The sequence below is a fragment of the Hipposideros armiger genome, unplaced genomic scaffold (assembly GCF_001890085.2).
Source record: "Hipposideros armiger isolate ML-2016 unplaced genomic scaffold, ASM189008v1 scaffold_12, whole genome shotgun sequence".
In the NCBI taxonomy this organism is placed as follows: Eukaryota; Metazoa; Chordata; class Mammalia; order Chiroptera; family Hipposideridae; genus Hipposideros; species Hipposideros armiger.
This window is the reverse complement of record NW_017731362.1, coordinates 7,867,380-7,885,812: the sequence shown is the minus strand read 5'-3', so window position 1 is coordinate 7,885,812 and position 18,433 is coordinate 7,867,380. Positions and strand designations below refer to the sequence as shown.

The following is an 18,433-nucleotide window of genomic DNA, read 5'->3' as shown; positions in this document are numbered from 1 at the left end:
ACATTTGGTACACTAGAAAATTAAACTTTCCAGATGATTTAGTTTTCTGGGGAATTTAGACTATCAGAAGATTTAACTAATTTTTAAAATAGAAATATTTTGGATATATAGTAACTTATGTTTTAGCTGTTTTAAACAGGCACTGAGTATATAACACTCAGAATTACCATATAAATGTTATTTAGTGGGCAGTTTAATAGATGAGAAATTTCTGAAAATAATTTTGCTTAAGTACTTCCTTTCTTGATGTCAGTTTTTAAAATTACTTGTTTCTTTCTGAGTTTAATGAAGTGAGGCAGATTCAGCATTTATCTTTTGAGTAGCATTTCTGTCTTATACAGTGAATGAGTGAAACAAACCTAGGCAGAGGTAACAGCTTTCTTCCAAGCGGCTGTTTTTATTACACCACAGAAAGTTTTCTTTGGTTTGAAAGGTTTTTAACTAGAAATAAATTTCTTTAATAGATATAAGATGTTTTGGTTATCCGTTTATTCCTGAGTGAGTTGTGGTAGTTTATGGTTTTTGAAGAATTGGTACATTTTATCAGAGATGTTGAATTCGTGTGTATAGAGTTGTAGTATTCCTTTATTCTTTTAAATGAGGGTTCTACAGTGATGATCCTCTTTCATTCCTGATATTGATAGTTTTTGTGTTCTTTTTTCTATTGTTGTCCGAAATTTTACTTTCACTTAGATTTAAAGACAGAATAGTGTTGCTGTTTTTGCTTTAGTCAATTATTTTTAGAGCAATTAAAAACTTTTAAAAATAATTGTACATTTACCTTCATTTTCACCATTTCCAGCGTTCTTCGTTTCTTTGTGTAGCTCTCCTTTTCTGTCTAGTATCACATTCCTTCAGCCTAAAAAAGTTCCTTTGATACATCTTGTTACAGATCTACTGATAACTAATTCTTCCTTGCTTTTTTTCATTTAAAAACTCTTTTTTTTAATCATATTTGAAAGATATTTTTGGTGAGTATAGAACTCTGGATTGACAGTTTTGTTTTTCTTTTTCTTTTTTTTTTATTGTTTCAGGTGTACAGAACAATGCAATAGTTATCCTTTTCACCCTTCGCATAGAAACAACACCCCCCATCTACTGCCCTCCCACATCCAATATCATACTTATCTATTACAATTCCATCGATTCCATTCCCACACTCTACTCCACGTCCCGTGACTATATGTATATATAATTATAGGTGACATTCATTATTATTCAACATCAGCTTCAGAAATACAGTGCGGTGGTCAGGCCTCTACATCGACTATGAAGTGGTCTCCCTAACAAGACATGAGTCCATCTGGCCCCCTAAAAAATATTTACAAAATTATTGATTATATTCCTCAGACTGTCTTTTCTATCCCTGAGGCCATATTGTAGTTACCAATTTGTATTGTCTCATCCCTTCCCCTTCTCCTTCATCCCCACCCCCTCCCAACTAGCAACCCTCTGTTTTTCCTCTGTGTCTCTGAGACTATTTCTGTTTACATTTCTCATGTATTCAGCTTTTTAGAATCCACTTATAAGTGAGATCATATGGTATTTGTCTTTCTCTGACTGACTTATTTCACTTAGCATAATGTTCTCTAGTTCCATCCATATTGTTGCAAATGGTACTATTTCCTTCTTCTTTATAGCTGAGTAATAATCTATTGTGTAAATGTACCATAGTTTCTTAATCCAGTCATCTACCGATGGGCATTTCAGTTGTTTCCAGGTCTTGGCTATTGTGAATAGCGCCGCAGTGAACATAGGGGTGCATATATTTTTTCGAATTAATGTCTTGGGTTTTTCTGGATAAATACCTAAGAGTGGAATTGCTGGGTCATAAGGTAGTTCCATTTCCAGTTTTTTCAGATACCTACATACTGATTTCCGTAGTGGCTGCACCAGTCTGCAGTCCTACCAACAGTGCACCAGGGTTCCCTTTTCCCCACAACCTCACCAGCTTTTGTTGTTTGTTGACTTATTGATGATAGCCATTCTGACCGGGGTAAGGTGGTATCTCATTGTAGTTTTTCTTTGCGTTTCCCTAATGCTTAGTGAGGCTGAACATTTTTTCATATGCCTGTTGGCCATCAAACTTAAAAGTTTTTTCACAACAAAAGAAACCATCAGTAAAACAAAAGGGAAGCCTACTGAATGGAAGAAGATATTTGTCAACGAGATATCTGATAAGGGGTTAATATCCAAAATATATAAAACGCTCATGCAACTCAACACCAAAAAAACAACCCAATTAAAAAATGGGCAGAGGATACGAAAAGACATTTCTCTAAAGAGGACATACAGATGGCCAACAGACATATGAAAAGATTGTTTTTCTTTCAGCAGTTTAAAGAAGTCATTTCCTTGTGTCTTGGCTCACATATTTTCTGACAAGATGTCTTACCTGTAATTTTTATCTTTGTTTCTATGTATGTGTGTAATGTGTCCTTTTTCTTTGGTTGCCCTCAAGATTGTACCTTTATTTTGTCTTTAGTCCTCTCCTCATTATTTTGAATATATGTCTAAATCTGATTAGGTCATTTGTTTATGTGTTTATCTGTTGGTGTATTTATTTTTTGTATTTATCTTGATTGGTGTTTTCTGAGATAGTCTGTATCTTTTTCTGGGGTTCCAGTTTCACCTGTGTTATATCATTTGATGTTAGTCCCTGTTCTTAGATGCCCTGTTCTGGTTTTCAGCCCTTTTCAGTCCCTACTGCATATCCCACACACACTCTTTTGTGTGTGTATGTGTTTCAGTTTGGATAATTTCTGTCTATTGACCTATTGACCTATCTTCAGTTTTACTGATTTGTTTTTCAGTTGTGTCAAGTCTACTGATGAGCTCAACAAAGGCATTTTCATCTCTGTGGTTTGTTTCTTTTTCTAGCATTTGCATTGATTCTTATAGTTACTGGCTGTCTGGTAAAATTCCCAGTCTAGTCGTGTACGTTGTTCTCCTTTTTCTACCAAAGCATTTAACATATTACAGTAATTTAAAGTTTTCTATCTGGTGGTTCCAACAGCTGGGTCATCTCCGAGTCTGGTTCTGCTGATCGCTTTGTTTCCTGATGGTGCATTTCCCCCCCTGCTTTTGTGTGTTGTATAATGTTTGTGTGAAAGTGAGACATTATATGTAGGACTGAGATAAAAGTATTTATATCTGAAAGTGGGCATTCCTTTTCTTATGTTAGGTCATTAGTGTGGGTCCACGTAGGGTGAGTTGAACCTGGATTTTTATTTTCTTGTGACTGTGGTTACCCTCAGTATACCACCAGGTTCAGTTCCTCTAGTATTTGTGTTTGGCATGGGAGCTACATTGCTGGAGGTTTTTCTTTTAATGTCCGTACTCCACACTCAACTTAAGTCTTTCCCTGTAAGACTGAGCCTCAAAGGGTGCCTCTCTCTCTACACTCAGTAGTGCTGTTGCTTATTATCTGATGTTTGCTAGCCTGGTGGTCAGTGGTAGGGAGTGGGTTGATGTTTTCTGTTGTTTTGGCTTAGTCTCTTAAGATGTCTCAGTGTGCCTGGGTCTTTAAAATAGGATTTCTTTCTTCTGTCTCTCAGCCATAATCAGTCCCTATGCCCTCCCTGGGCATGACAGGGTTTGCCTGTCTTTTATTCCAAGTATGTAAAGCCATGAACATTAAGAAAATTTATGAATCCATAATTTCATAACATCACTCATTGATTGTTTCCTGAGGCATTCATACTTGACTAGAATAAATCATCGAACTCTTACTTTCCTTTTATTGCCCTCTTTCTCCTGTGTCAAGTGTAATCAACCATTTCATACATAAACCAAATTTCCTAAGTTTATTTTTTGATAAAAGAAAAACAGCTTGAGCTAAAAATTTGGTAGGCCATAGGTAGAGTTAAAGGAAGCCAGATAGAATAAAGGACATATTGAACATTCTTGGTCAGTTATTTTTTTCAAGTATGTATATATATGATGTGGATAGTCCCTTGAATAGATCCAGGCATTTAAGTACATATGTGATAAGGTGGGTAGCTTGAGTTAATCTTTAAGAATTTTATCGGATGCGTTGTAGTACAATCAGTGTTGTCATGCTCCAGTAATATTTTACTGTTATTGCTTTTTCATTGTATAATTTTCCATTTCTTCTTTGAAAATTTCTTTCATATACTAGATTGTATTTGGAATTCATATTATATAGTGGCTTCTAAAATAGCCTCTTTTCTGCGACTATGTATATTCTATACAATGCAACATTGCACTTCTTTTATTTCCTAACTCTATATACCATGACTCTTCCCCCACAGTTTAATAGTTAGTTAGTTTCATTATAACTAAGCAGGAGGTGAGAGAGAAGGTAGATACAGATTCTCTCTCCTGGCTTCCTTCCTTAGCTGTTAGGGAACACGTGATGATAGTATGTTCCAGGAATCTTCGTAGTGAGAAACAAAGATGAATAACATCATTTCCCTACCATTGAGGTGGTCAGAATCTAGTAGCACAATTAGACATAAAAGAATTATAATCCAATAAGGATAACTACCGTATTCCAAGTATATTAGGTATACTAGGTACACATAGGAATCCCTGCAGGGTGACTTTATGATGTTTTTCTCTCATTTTCTTAGTATTTGTCTCTCAATTCAAACATACATGTAAATATGCAGAATAGAGGTGTCTTATTATTTCATTAATGAAATGGCAAATTAGCTGTAATCTCTATTTCTATAAGACTATATGAGTTTGATTCTCCATAAAATAGTTCTAAGATTTTTGTTTATTTTTTTTTACATTTGCTTTGTAACTTTTTCAGAGACTCGAGAGTTTCAGAATTGGTATAATTACTTTTTTCTTTTTTAGCAAATTAAAAGTTAAATAGTTGTGCTAGAATGTTTATCATAAAAACAGTGGTTCATCTGCCCTGCCCTTTTCCACCAAACTCTTTAGAGGCAGCCATTTTCAGCTCTTAGCAGTTTGATCTAATAATTATTTCTGTATTTCTAAATAATCTAACCATATTGTATTTTCTTGATTTATCACTTTTTTTGATGCTGTAACTGACATGATAAAATTAAGAATGTACTTCTCTAGAGCACCATCCCTTTTTTCCTTTGTCCCCTACCACCAGCTTCCCAGCCAGGGAAGGAATTAGAGTGAAGCAAGTGAAACCCATACCTCTGGTACAAAATTTAAGGGGGCTCCAAAAATTCAGTAATGGGATAAATATTTTTATTCAGTATTTTAAACAACCAAAATTAATGCAAAATAATACATGATGAGCACAATATCAAAATCTTAATTAAAGTAGGATCCAACCCTGTGCTTGTATGGCCCTAAGAGTCATGCACATAGTGGTTGCAGGCACAACAAGGTAAATCTCTCACTTGCCATTTCTTCTGTTGGTCCTTGTTCAGTTATGAGAGAAGTTGACAAATTGTGTTTGTTGTTGTAGCTATAATCCATAGTACTGCTAAGTAAAATGGAAAGTTTTATTTAATTATATATACACGTTTGTGTGATTTTTGCAATATTTTAAGAGCACTAAGGTAAGTAATACCACTTAATGTATTAATAAATTTGATCTTTCAAATGAAATTTGATCAGATGTCAAAATTTTTTGAAAAAGTATTTTTATAAGGAAATTCTTACTTTCTTCACTTAGAACAGTTATAGCTTACTGTTTTTCACTTCTTTATATTAAAAACATTTTTTTCACCGTTTTACTAAATTTTTCTGGAAACCTGGTATGTAGTTTTCTGTTGGTTGTAATTATTGATTTTTTATTTTACAATCAAATGTTTGTGTACATCTATTAAATATTATAATTTATATGAATTATGTTAACTCATAAATACATTTTTTAATATTTAAATGTAATTAAAAATAAATATATTTCAAATTTATAATAAAAATTCTTAAAAACAATATGGTACCTAAGAAACCAAATGGTGCATTTTTCAGAAGAAGAAAACTGCATGTAGAAATTGATCAAATTATATGGGACAGTAGCAAATTTGGCTAGAAAAACACAATATTCCAACTACCTAAAATGAAGTCTCCAGCTGACACTATTAGAATAGAAATACTGTAAAATTCAGAGTTAAATAAAGAATTTTCTTCTAATTGTGAGAAAAAATAAAGAAAATGAAATTAGAAAATTCAAATTGGGGGAAAAAAATAGAGAAAATGAAATTAGAAACTTCAGAAGCTACCGAACATAAGCATGAGCAAGAAAATAAGATGCCATTTGAAATAAATTTTAATAATTTTTTTGTCATGGTCACCTATTTTTGATAAAATAAAAATGATTTTAATGGAGCATGGGCCCGTCCAAGAACAAAATATAGATTTTAGAATGTCTGTTTCACATGATGGGCAAAGATTTTCAAAAGATGGGTCTTAAAAAAATGGTATAATGGTGAGATGATTTATTGTGACTAACTCATTTATTCCAAGGAATCTTTGTTTTTATTTTGTTTCCCATGCATACTTTTAAGTAATAATATAACAGAATCAAATATTTGCAACTTAAAAACTGGTTTCAAAGATTGGAAAAATTTGAACAGAATGTGGTCACAAAATTCCATATTTCATCATGATGCTTTGTAAAAACTGAAGTATTTTTAAGACAAAAATCTATGCATAAAAATCTTGTATTTCTATACATTAATAATGAACTAATAGGAAGAGAAATGAAGAAAACCATCCCGTTTACAATTGCATCAAAGAGAATAAAATACCTAGGAATAAATTTAATCAAGGAGGTGAAAAATCTATACACTAAAAACTATAAGGCATTAATGAAAGAAATTGAAGAAGACATAAATGGAAAGATATTCCATGCTTATGAATTAGAAGAATTGAAATTGTTAAAAATTTAATTACATATACATACAATATCAATAATTTGTAATATAAAGTAAGCATTATGTTTGGGTCTTCTAAAACTGATTAACAAAGTGCTATTCAGAATTTTAAAATACCAGCCATAGTAGCATCCTGCAAAAGAAGTTTCAGTAAGCTGAAGTTAATTTAAAATTATTTAAAATTGAAAACAAGATAAAAGGAGAATTAGATTTTGAAAATTTTTGGTTGTTTGGTTCCATTAAAGCTAGGAAAGTAAGTGATAATAAATTCTGGTTTTGCTAGAAATAAAATGTTTAAACTTAAGCTACTGTTGTGAATTCAATATACTTTTCAGTTTTTCAACTACTTTCTGGGTAGTATCCTTTTCCCTAGGACTCTGGGAAAATGGCAGAGTAGACAGCACCAGGAATCTGTCTCCTCACCTAGACAATAGTTGCGCTAGCAGATTCTGTCTGATGTAACTATTTTGGAATGCTGAAGGCTTTCAACTTTCAGGGAAAGACATAGACAGTAAATTGAAGTTAATTTTGGTCAATTTAAGCACTTAGCATAGTGACAGGTACCCATTGCCCACAGCTTTTGAGAGCTAAGGTGGGCAAAAAGTATCTTGTCTTCCAAATATTGGGGACCTGTGCTCTTATCACTGATTATTGTGTCTTATAACAGAGTTGCAGACAAAGAAGTAAACAGCCATTGTTGCACCTGTCCCCATTCTTGTAAGCCCCTCCCCCTCCAGCCGGAGTGACTTCCAGGGGATTTAAAGGGACAGTGCTCCCCCCACCCCTTAATTTTTTGCTTTTTCCCCTTTCAGGAGCCAGACATTAAAGATTAGGAGATTCAAAAACAACTGCATATATGAGTAAAATTAGAAAGTGATTGCATATGCCCAGTGAAAGGCTTAAAGAGAACCTGTGAAGACCTTAAGTTTACACCTCAGCCTGATCCTATGAATAGAGACAGTCTATAATAGTAAAAAATAAACAAACAAATGCTGGTGAAGGAGAATCTGATTCCCAGTTAACCAATTACAGTAAAACCTTGGATTGCGAGTAACTTGGATTGTGAGTGTTCCGCAAGATGAGCAAACATTTCTAATACATTTTAACGTGGTAAACAAGTAATGCCTTGCAATACGAGTAGTTTGTTTCTGGAGTGAATTATGCTCACAACCAAGATATTACTGTATTAGATTCAAATGTCCAGCATGCAATAAAAAATCACAAGGCATGCAAACAAACAGACAAGTGTGGTCCATTCAAAGAGGAAAAAATTCAACAGAAACTATTCCTGAAAAAGGCCTAATGGTAGATATACTAGACAAAGACATTAAACCAGCTGTCTTAAAAGTACCCTAAGAACTGAGGGAATATGTGGGGAGAGTCAAGAAAACAATATGTGGACAAAAAGGAAATCTCAATAAAGAGAAAACCTAAAAAGAAACCAAAACATGGGCCAGCTGAGTGGTGTGTTTGTTAGGAGTTGGCTTGGGACACCAACTCTGAGCAGCAGGGCCCTGGTTCGGATCCCACATGAGGGCCAGTGATGCTGCACCCTCTACAGCTAAGATGGTGAACAATAGCTCAACCTGGAGATGGGCTGCAGTGAGTCACCAGCGATGGCGTAGGCTGCAGTGGGGCTGTCTGGCAGCCGGCGTGCACTTTCGTGAGCGGCCATCCAATGGCCAGGCAGCGACTGCTTCACCCGGGAAGAGCACAATGATAATACCAACATGGGCCAGTGAAGTAACATTCTCCACAACTAGACTGTAGAACAAAAGGACAGCAACTTGTCTGTTTCCCTTCCCTGATTTCCCAATGCTGTTCCCCTCCCCCAATTACCCAATTTAAAAAAAAAAAAACACAATCCTGGAGCTGAAAAATACAATAACTGAAAATGAAAACTTCAATGGAAGGATTCAAAGGCAAATTTGAGCAGAAAGAAGAAAGAATCAGTGAACTTGAAGATAGGATAATGGAAAGTATTGAGTTTGAGGATCAGAAATTAAACAGATTGGAGAAATATGAACAGAGCCTAAGGGAGCTGTGGGATACCATTGAGCAGACCAATTGTGGGAGTCCCAGAAAGAGGAGAGAGAGAAATGAGCAGAGAGGATATTTGAAGAAATGACTGAAAATTTCCCAAAGAAGCACAATTATCTTTAATAAGAGGACCTCAAGAGACCAACACTGAGACAATAATCAAACTTTTGAAAGATTAAGAAACTTGAAACCAGTGAGAGAAGTGAATCAAGGGATTCTAAATAAGATTTTCAGCAGATTTCTCATCAGAAACTTTGGAGGTCAGAAGGCAGTGGGCCAGTATATTCAGAGTGATAAAAAATTTAATCAAGGCTCCTATGTCTGGCAAGACCCTATGTCAAAAGTGAGGGAGAAATTAAGACAGTCTCACATAAAACCTGAGGGAGTTTGATCACTAGACCTGTCCTGCAAGAAATGCTCAAGGGAGAAATTGCAAGTTGAATGAAAGGACACTACATGGTAACTCAAAACTGTAGGGAGAAAAAAGATCTCATTAAAGGTAAGTACATAGGCAATTATAAAAGTTAATATTATTGTAATAATGGTTTATAACTATACTTTTTGTTTTCTACATGAGTTAAGATTCAAATACATTTAAAGAAAAAATTACTAGTGTAAAAGCTAGTTTTATTGTAACTTTAGTTTGTAACTCCAGATGTTTTCTACAAAATTTAGGAGACTAATGCATTTAAAAGAATTATTTATGTTTTGAGGCACACAGTGTATAAAGCTGTCATTTTGTGACATCAGCAATTGACGGGTGGAGGTGGAGCTGTAAAGGAGCATAGTTTTTGTATGTTATTGAAATTAAACTATGTAAGTTATTGAAGTATAAGATCAAATTAGAGTGTTACAACAATGTTAAATGTAATCCCCATGGTAACTATAAAGAAAATAGCTATAGAATATACAGAAAGGAAAATGAGAAAGGAATTTAAACATTTTACTATAAAAATAATCATCTAAAAACAAAATAATAGAGTAATCCAGGAAATTAGGGCCAAATAGTATAAGGCATATAGAAAACAAATAGCACAATGACAAAAGTAAGTCCCTTCTTTTCAATCATTAATTTAAGTGTAAGATTAAACTCTCCAATCAAAAGACAGAATTTGTAAGAATGGGTAAAAAACACATGATCCAACTATGTGCTGACTGCAGGAGACTCATTTGAGATGCAAAGACAAAAGTTGAAAGTGAAGGAATGAAAAAGATATTCTTTGCAAATAGTAACCAAAAGAGCATTGTTGGCTTTACTAACATCAGACCAAGACATTAAATCAAAGAAAGTTTACAAGAGAAGAAAAAAAGACATTATTTATTAATAAAAGGTGCAGTACAACAAGAAGATAACAATTATAAACATGCACCTAATGACACACCACTAATACCAGGGTTGCCAAAAAAATGTACATAAAGTCTGACAGTTAAGTTCATGTACTTGTTGCAGTGCTGTTGCTAACCTTTTTTGCTATCAGAGGGATTATTCATTAAGAATTTGTACCACCTGGACAAATAGTTAACCAAGTTTACTATTTGGAAGTGCTGAAAAGGCTTCATGAAAAGGTTAGACGACCTGAACTTTTCACCAACAATTCATGGCTCCTGCATCACAACAGTGCACCAGCTCACACAGCACTGTCTGTGAGGGAGTTTTTAGCCAGTGAACAAATAACTTTATTGGAACACCCTCCCTACTCACCTGATCTGGCCCCCAATGACTTCTTTCTTTACTCAAAGAGAAAGGAAATATTGAAAGGAAGACATTTTGGTGACATTCAGGACATAAAGTGTAATATGACGACAGCTCTGATGCCATTCCAGAAAAAAGAGTTCCAAAATTGCTTTGAGATGAGATATGTATCACTTTTTCTAGGATGAGTTCGCAAACTTAATTGTCAGTCCTCGTACACATAACTTGCATTCATCTCTTGTTATTGGCATATATTGAGTATTACAATTTTAATGTAGTTTTTTTCTTTTTTTTAAATGTATATACATTTTTTTGGCACCCTCTATATATGAAGCAAAAACTGGCAGAATTTAAGGGGAAAATATACTGTTCTATAATAATAGTGGCAGACTTCAGTGCCCAACTAATAATAATGGATAGAACAATCAGACATAAGCTAAGTAAAGAAATAGATTAGTGCACTGTGGATCCTGCACAGACTACATGGGAGTTGTTTAGACTTAAACATAGGAAAATCACATAGGTGCTCACCTGACTGATTCTTTGGTGGGGAGGATGCTTTCAGAGTCATTATTGGAAATCTTTTGTTTAAGGCTGGTCATTTTCTCCAAAGAGGAAATCTAGATTACAGTTAGGGGTGGTGTGGTGAAAACTGATTCCTTGACTGCTGGCATTCTGGGAGCCAGTTAGGAAGAGGGACTGTGGGTCCCTTTACTGTTTATGGACTTTTACTAATTTTTTTGTTTTCTCTCAGTGCCTCATGCCTGCCCTTTTCTGTTCCTGGTGTTCACAAGCTTAAATGGTCTCCAGTTCTGAGTTAACCTTTAGCCTCTGTGGTAGGGTGAACAATAGGTATCTGCTGTGTGAGTTGTAGAAAGAGCACTTAGATATCTCAGCAGTTTCATGCTTCATTTTTACCTTTTATTAATTGGGCAGTGTACTGAATTCCTCCAAATACTAGATTTCTTAGGTTCCCTGGGCAAATTGATTCTCTTGCATTCCCCACTCAGATGTTTCATTGTAACTTCTTCCACAGTGTGAAGTCAATTTTCACTTCTTCAGCCACTGTCTATCTAAAAATTTGTTGAAATCTCTTTGACAATTAGTCTGCTTTGGTGTTTTCTTTGTCTTTATGAATGAAAATGTGTATTTTCTTTGCCCTCATTTTAGCAGGGTTTTGGGAGAGTGAGGAAATAAATGTATGTGATTGATACACCATTATCAATTTCATAGGCTTAAGTCAATCACTATAATGGTTAAGAGTTCGGTCTAGATTTGAATCTTCACTGCTTACTGTGGTATTGCTCTGGGTTCTCTACTTAACCATGCAGTTTTATTTCTCATTTGTAAAAATGGAGCTTATGATATCTAATAAGAGAATTAGGGCGAGCCGAGTGGTGTGTTGGTTAAGAGCTGGCTTGGGACGCCAGAGGGCCCCGGTTCGGATCCCACATATGAGGGCCAATGACACTGCCCTCCACAGCTAAGATACTGAACAACAGCTCAACCTGGAGCTGGGCTGCCGTGGGTCACCGGCAATGGCGTAGGCTGCAGTCCCTGCGGCAGTGGGTTGCCATGGGCTGCCATGTGTGGCCGGCAGCCAGCGTGAGCAGCCAGCAGCCACAGTGAGCGGCCGTCCAGAAGCCGGCGACTGATCTGCCTTGCCCGGGAAGAGCGCAATGATGGTGCCAACTTGGGCCAGTGAAGCAACTTCCTCCACAACTAGACTGAAGAACAAAAGGACAGCAACTTGTCTGTTCCCCCTCCCCCAATTCTCCAGCACTGTTCCCATCCCCCAAGTCCCCAATAAAAATCTTTAAAAAAAAAGAAAGAATTAAATGAGATAGTGAATGCGAAGTTGTTAACCTACTACATGTATCGTGTATATTCAGTAATTGGCAATTGTTATAAGCTGTTAGGCTGACCTCTGGCTTTATTGTATTCTTTCCTCCCCATCAAAGATTTGAAATAAGCAAAATGTTTAATTTGTCTATCATTTAATATTTAGTTTCACAGGGGAGGGGTTACCATGACAACAAATATGAAATAATTTCAGAAATGTTTTATCTAAGTGTCTGTACTTAAAATGTTTCTGTATAATACTTTCAATGCACCTTGTTCAAAATTAAGTTGTGTTTTACAAGTTTTCCATTCAAGTTGACCCTTGAACAACGTGGGGATTAGGAAGACTAACCCACACGTAGTTAAAAATTCACATATAATTGTTGGCTTCCCAACAAGTTAACCACAGTACAGTTGTCCCTAGGTATCTGCAAGGGATTGATTCCAGGGCCCCTCTTCCACCCCCATGGATGCCTTGGATGCTCAAGTCCCTTATATATAGTCCCTTATATAAAATGGCCCAAAACAATACATACAATTGGCTTTCGCATCTGTGAATTCCCAACTGCAAATTGAAAATACTGTTTCTAATCCGAATTCAGTTGAATCTGCTGATACAAAACCCGGGGATACAGAGGGCCAACTGTATACTTATTGAAAAAAAATCTGCGTATAAGTGGACCCATACAGTTCAAACCTGTGTTGTTCAAGGGTCAGCTGTGATTGTAATTATGGCCCATATATGAAACAGAGTCTAAGGAAAGCAGATATTGTTTTAACTGTATAACTGTTTTGTGACCTTGATTCAGATACTTTGGTATAAAGAACTTCTAGATTTTTTTAAAACGAATTTTTAAAATACTACTTTTGATTATGAGAATTATTCTAGTACATTAGATTAAGAAATTACTTTTCTAGTTCTTTAGTATGTAAGATTGCACACTTAAATTCCTTTTATCCAGAAAGTTTAGTATAATAAAAGTGTTTACTTTAAGCTTATCCATGAATATAAATGAAAAATATTATTAATCATTTCAGGAAATTGCAAGACCTGATATGGCTGAAGGAGAAACAGAAACATCAAATTCTGGAAGGTAAATATGAGAAAAACTGACTCTCTTGAAATCCAAGTATATAAAATGACACTTGAGTTGCATTATTTCAGTTAATTGGTAAAGGACTATATTTTAATGGCTTTTAATAAAAAAATTTAAAAAATTTTAATACAACAAGAATATACTACAGATCCTTAGTTTGAAATACAATACCTTTATACATGTAGAGTAAATTTATAACTTGTTAAAATTTTTAAAAGTAAGTAAAATGTTAACAGATTTTAATTCCCCTATTAAATGCAAGCAGTTACAAGATGCTACAAGTTACAACATGGGGACAATTATTGCAAATAGGTAATTTTAAAATCTTTATTTTTTTTTAAGTATTTTTGGAAAACTTTAAAGTTAGTTCTGTGGTGACATCTCAACTTAAAATTTTCAAAATTTAGTTTTTGAAATGATTGGTTTTTAAAGTTTAATGCTTAGGTGGAACACTAAAGAACACAAGACATTTCACAATTTTTTATCATGAGAGAGACTCCAACATTTTAATTAGAACACTTTTCCAGATAAAGATAATTTTATTTTGTCTTTTCAATTGATTCCCCCATTTCTGTCTTTCTACTTACAGTAGGTTGCTTGTTAATCTGATGAGATTAATTAATCTATTGCCCCTAAAAAGCAAATTATGGGATAAGGCCTTATGCAGGTGTTAGTTGGACTTAACTAGAAAATTTATCTATCCCTTTCTTCACCTAGCATTTTTTCTAGAATCCTGGATGAGGGGGTTAACTAAAATTAAACTAAGGAGTTAGAAAAAGCATACCAGTCACTTCTATATTATTTAACGTTTTCTGTAAATTGTAGTTAGGCCAATAGGAGCTGAACAAAAATAACAATGATACAAATTTAAATGAGGATAATATATTTTTTGTAGATGATGTAATTGACCTGTAAGGGCCAAGAAAATGAGCTTAGAATCTTTTCTATATAGCAGTAACATGTATATAATGGACAAAAGAGTTAATTCACAATAACAATAAAAATGAGAAATACACAAGATCTAAATGAAAAACAAGAATTTACTGAAGTAGAAAATAATATATTAATAACGTGCATGATAGGCCACTTTCCAAATTAATTTATGGGTTAATGAACATTTAATTGAAAATTCCAGTGGGATTTGGTTTGGAAACTGACAAGTTTAAGATTCATATTTTCCTATTTATTAATACCATAATTTATTTAATTCTTTCCCTATTGTTAGATAATAGGTTGTTTCTATATGCACTATTTAAACATTGTTTTAATGAGCACCCTTGTACAAATATCTTTTGCATTTTTAAATGATTTAATTTTGGGAGAAGAGTAATATAGTAGTATATGATAGGCTACTTGCTCTGTTAGATAATGAAGTACATTGTTATTCTATAATTAAGACTGTATGGTACTGACCCAAGAATAGCCTAAGGACAAATTAGAACAAAATGCATAGCAAAGAAACAGCCTTATAAATTTAATTTAGTAAATCATAACTATTTGATAACGTTTTGATATTTGGGCAGTTCATTAAGGAAAAGTCTAAATTACAGGTGGATTAATGTAAGAAATAAGATATATAATCATGAAATTTATTTTTGGTAAAATAAGCATCGTTACATCTAGATAAGGGGCTGGAGATCCTCTTAAAAATCTTCTGTTTCTAGTGTTCTATTATTCATTAAATAGTTTCTGTTAACACTCCAGGGTAAGAGTAAACACAGACATGCACACACTCATCAACATATGTGTATGCAAACATACACATCTCTGTATGCATGTTGTATATTTACATATATTTTTCAAGGCATGTTTTTATGTCTTTTTTTAAATTAGGCTATTGAAAATTAAGGAAATATTTGTGAATGCTTTTCTGATTTTGCATAGGGAAAGACACGTTCTAACCATGAGAGTATATATAAATCATAAAAGAAAAAGTTTTTTCATATTTTTTATTCCTTATTTAAAGTATTCTCAGAAATTATTAAGAATACTTAAGTTTTAACTAGAAACAGGGCAGAATGTAAACAGATGAAAATGATAACCAGGACTGAAACCAGTTGATGGACTCCCCAGGTCTACTTTTGATATTTGACTCTGGAGTTTTTCACTTTCTTGCCCAGGAAAATGGTTGCCTCCTAAATTGTAACATCATGGCAAGGTCTGTGGACCTGGAGTTTTTTCCTTTTTGGTGGGCAAGTGTGCCTTGACTTTTTAAAAAAATTTACAGCATTTCTTTGTTTTGATAATGTTCAAAAACATTGTATTATGAAGGAATAGATAATGAGTGGCTTTATTTTTTCAGTAAACAAGATAAAACTTCTTCAGAGGAAGAAAAAAATGGATGTGATGCAAATGCATTTGAAGGCTCATCAGCAACAAAAAGTGAAGAAAGCACAATAGTTTCAGATAAGGAAAATGATACCTATCTTGAAGACAAGGAAACTGGCTCAAAGAATATCTCCAGTTGTGAATCAAATATTGGTGAAGATAAAGTAGAAAAGGAAAAACAAATAGAGCACATTTGTGAGGAAACGGAGTCGAAGACATGCCAAAGTTCAGAAAACATCATTTCATGTGATCAGATTAAAGATCACAACTCCAGTGAAGCTAGGCTTTCTTCGAAGAATATTAAGGATTTGCGGTTAACATCTGATGATGTTAGCATTGACCAGTTTTTGAGAAAAAGAGATGAACCTGAATCTGTTAGTTCTGATGTTAGTGAGCAAGGCAGTATTCATCTGGAACCTTTGACTCCATCAGAGGTACTTGAGTATGAAGCCACAGAGATTCTTCAGAAAGGTAGTGGTGACCCATCAGCCAAGACTGATGAAGTAGTGTCTGATCAAACAGATGACATTTCTGGAGAACATAGCCCTAGCACAACAGAGACAACAGTAGACCTGGCAGATGAAAAAAAGAAAGAAGTTGAAATTAGTTAAGTCATTCTAAGTTTTAGTGCACCAATGGTAAGAGCATTTGGAACAGCGCTATCAGGTGAGCTCAGTGGTGCTGTTGGAGAGTTCGGAAATAGAAAAATGTGAGAGAGGCCATTCATACACCTTACCTGTATGTTCAACCAAGTTATTAAAGAAATCAATTCACCAATAATAGCATGATTAGCATTATCAAGAGGTTTTAAAACATGAAAAGGATTTTAACGAAAGTTAAATTTATAATGGGAAAGCATTCATTTAACAGTTCTCACGAAAATGGAATTTGGTTGCCAATATGAATTGATTATTGGAATATTAGTTATATTTATAAAGCATTGAAATTTCCATCAGTCCTCAACTAAACATACTTATTACCTGTATATCCTTCTCAGTTAACTTAAAGGAAAAGATTTGGAAACCACATACCTTTTGGGAATAATTGATTTAAAACAATGTCTAATTGACATTGTTAATAGAGGCTTTATTTTGAGTATGATGCTGGTAAACGGAGCATGCTTAGACTGCTAAATTAATGAATCTAATGAGAATTTGGATGAACATAAACTTAATTTTGGATTTAATATAACATTCCAGACTGTCAGAAGCATGTAAACAGAATATTTGAATCCATGTACCTCCATACAAGTGTTAGCCTGCCAGGCTGTAAGCTTACCTTAATTAAACTTTCAGTGAAAGTGAAATTATTAAAATATAAATTTATATTTGTGCTTTTTGTCAGTGTGTAAGCTGTGCAGAAATCCCTTGATGTACTAGTTGTATAAAGCAGAAACCCATTGTTGAAACTGCTGTAGCTATTACTCTTTTAATATTGTTTTAATGATCTTTAGAAATAGGCCCATAAAAATGGTCTGGAAACCAAACCAAAGTATGGAATAATGTAGATACTGTAAAGCAGTAAACTGAAATCATGTTCTGGCATGAATTCAGTCATGTTTAAGCGACGTTTTCTTTAATTGTAAAATAGAAACTTCAGATGGGATGGGACCTAAAACAGTGATGTAAAAATTTGGTTTGGGATATTTAGTCTAATTTATCCATACGATGGCTGCTAAATTGATTTTTTCAGTTGTTTTTTATAATCTAGAAAATAATAGATCTAGAAATGAATAATATGAATTGCAGTCGTTTGCTTTGAAGTACTAATAAACTTTTATTTAAAATGCTACATTTTTACTTCTTAAAATGTGCTTTGAATTCTTAAATTTTGTTTCACTGAATGTTAAATGTCTTAAATGGCTATTAAAACTGCTGTACATAGTAGTTTTTGAGTAAATATTTGCAATAAAAATCTGTCCCTCAATAATTTTATTTTTCAGGAAAATGCTTGAGTTGGGTTACCTTTGGCGCCTTTAGAAACTATATTTGTTCAAGGAAATTTCATGTTAAACTTAGTGGTAGGATTTCATTCTGTATTCTTTAACTGATGCATGATTTATTTTAAATTACTCAAAGTACAGGGAAAATACTGCTAATATTTACAGAGACTAGATTTGCTTTATGAATTCTTTCATCCCAAGAGAAATATAATTTGATATTATAGTTTTTTATCTGCTGTAAATTAAAGAGGCTAAATGGGCAAAATATATTATCGACTTATTTTATTGACTATTTGGGGGCAGGGGTGCAAATATTTTTATCTTTCCTGCTCCCACAAAAAGATAGGGAGAGAGTAACCTATTAGCTGTCACTCTTCACCATGTTGAAACATAAATCTATAGCAGAGAAGATTTTAGGAGTAATTTAAATTTTAGAAGAACAGGGAATAGAAAAAAATATGTAAGGACCATGTTCTGAATCTCATTCAATTAGTTGCCAAATCTATGCTACAAAACCTCTAGAGCACTGTGCTACAATAAGTGACACTGTAATCCCTTTTGAGCTTTGGGTTGTTCTTATGCCCCTATGTACCTTTAGAGTAGTAACTCTCGAAGTAGCTGATCAATGAACTGTTTGTATCTATCCACGATGAGAAAA

General features: G+C 34.0%; 1 protein-coding gene across 9 annotated transcripts in view; it reads left to right on the top strand.

Annotated features, from left to right (window-relative positions):
* The window catches only part of ZNF280D (zinc finger protein 280D), a 126,955-nt gene extending 108,911 nt beyond the window's left edge, over nucleotides 1-18,044 (top strand). For all 9 annotated transcript variants that reach the window (XM_019665470.1, XM_019665496.1, XM_019665479.1 and 6 more), the window contains 2 exons: nucleotides 13,447-13,502; nucleotides 15,808-18,044. In XM_019665470.1, the coding sequence (XP_019521015.1) occupies nucleotides 13,447-13,502; nucleotides 15,808-16,444 (693 nt within the window). In that variant the 3' untranslated portion in view covers nucleotides 16,445-18,044. The remainder of the gene's footprint in view (nucleotides 1-13,446; nucleotides 13,503-15,807) is intronic.
* The last annotated feature ends 389 nt before the right edge of the window (nucleotides 18,045-18,433 follow it).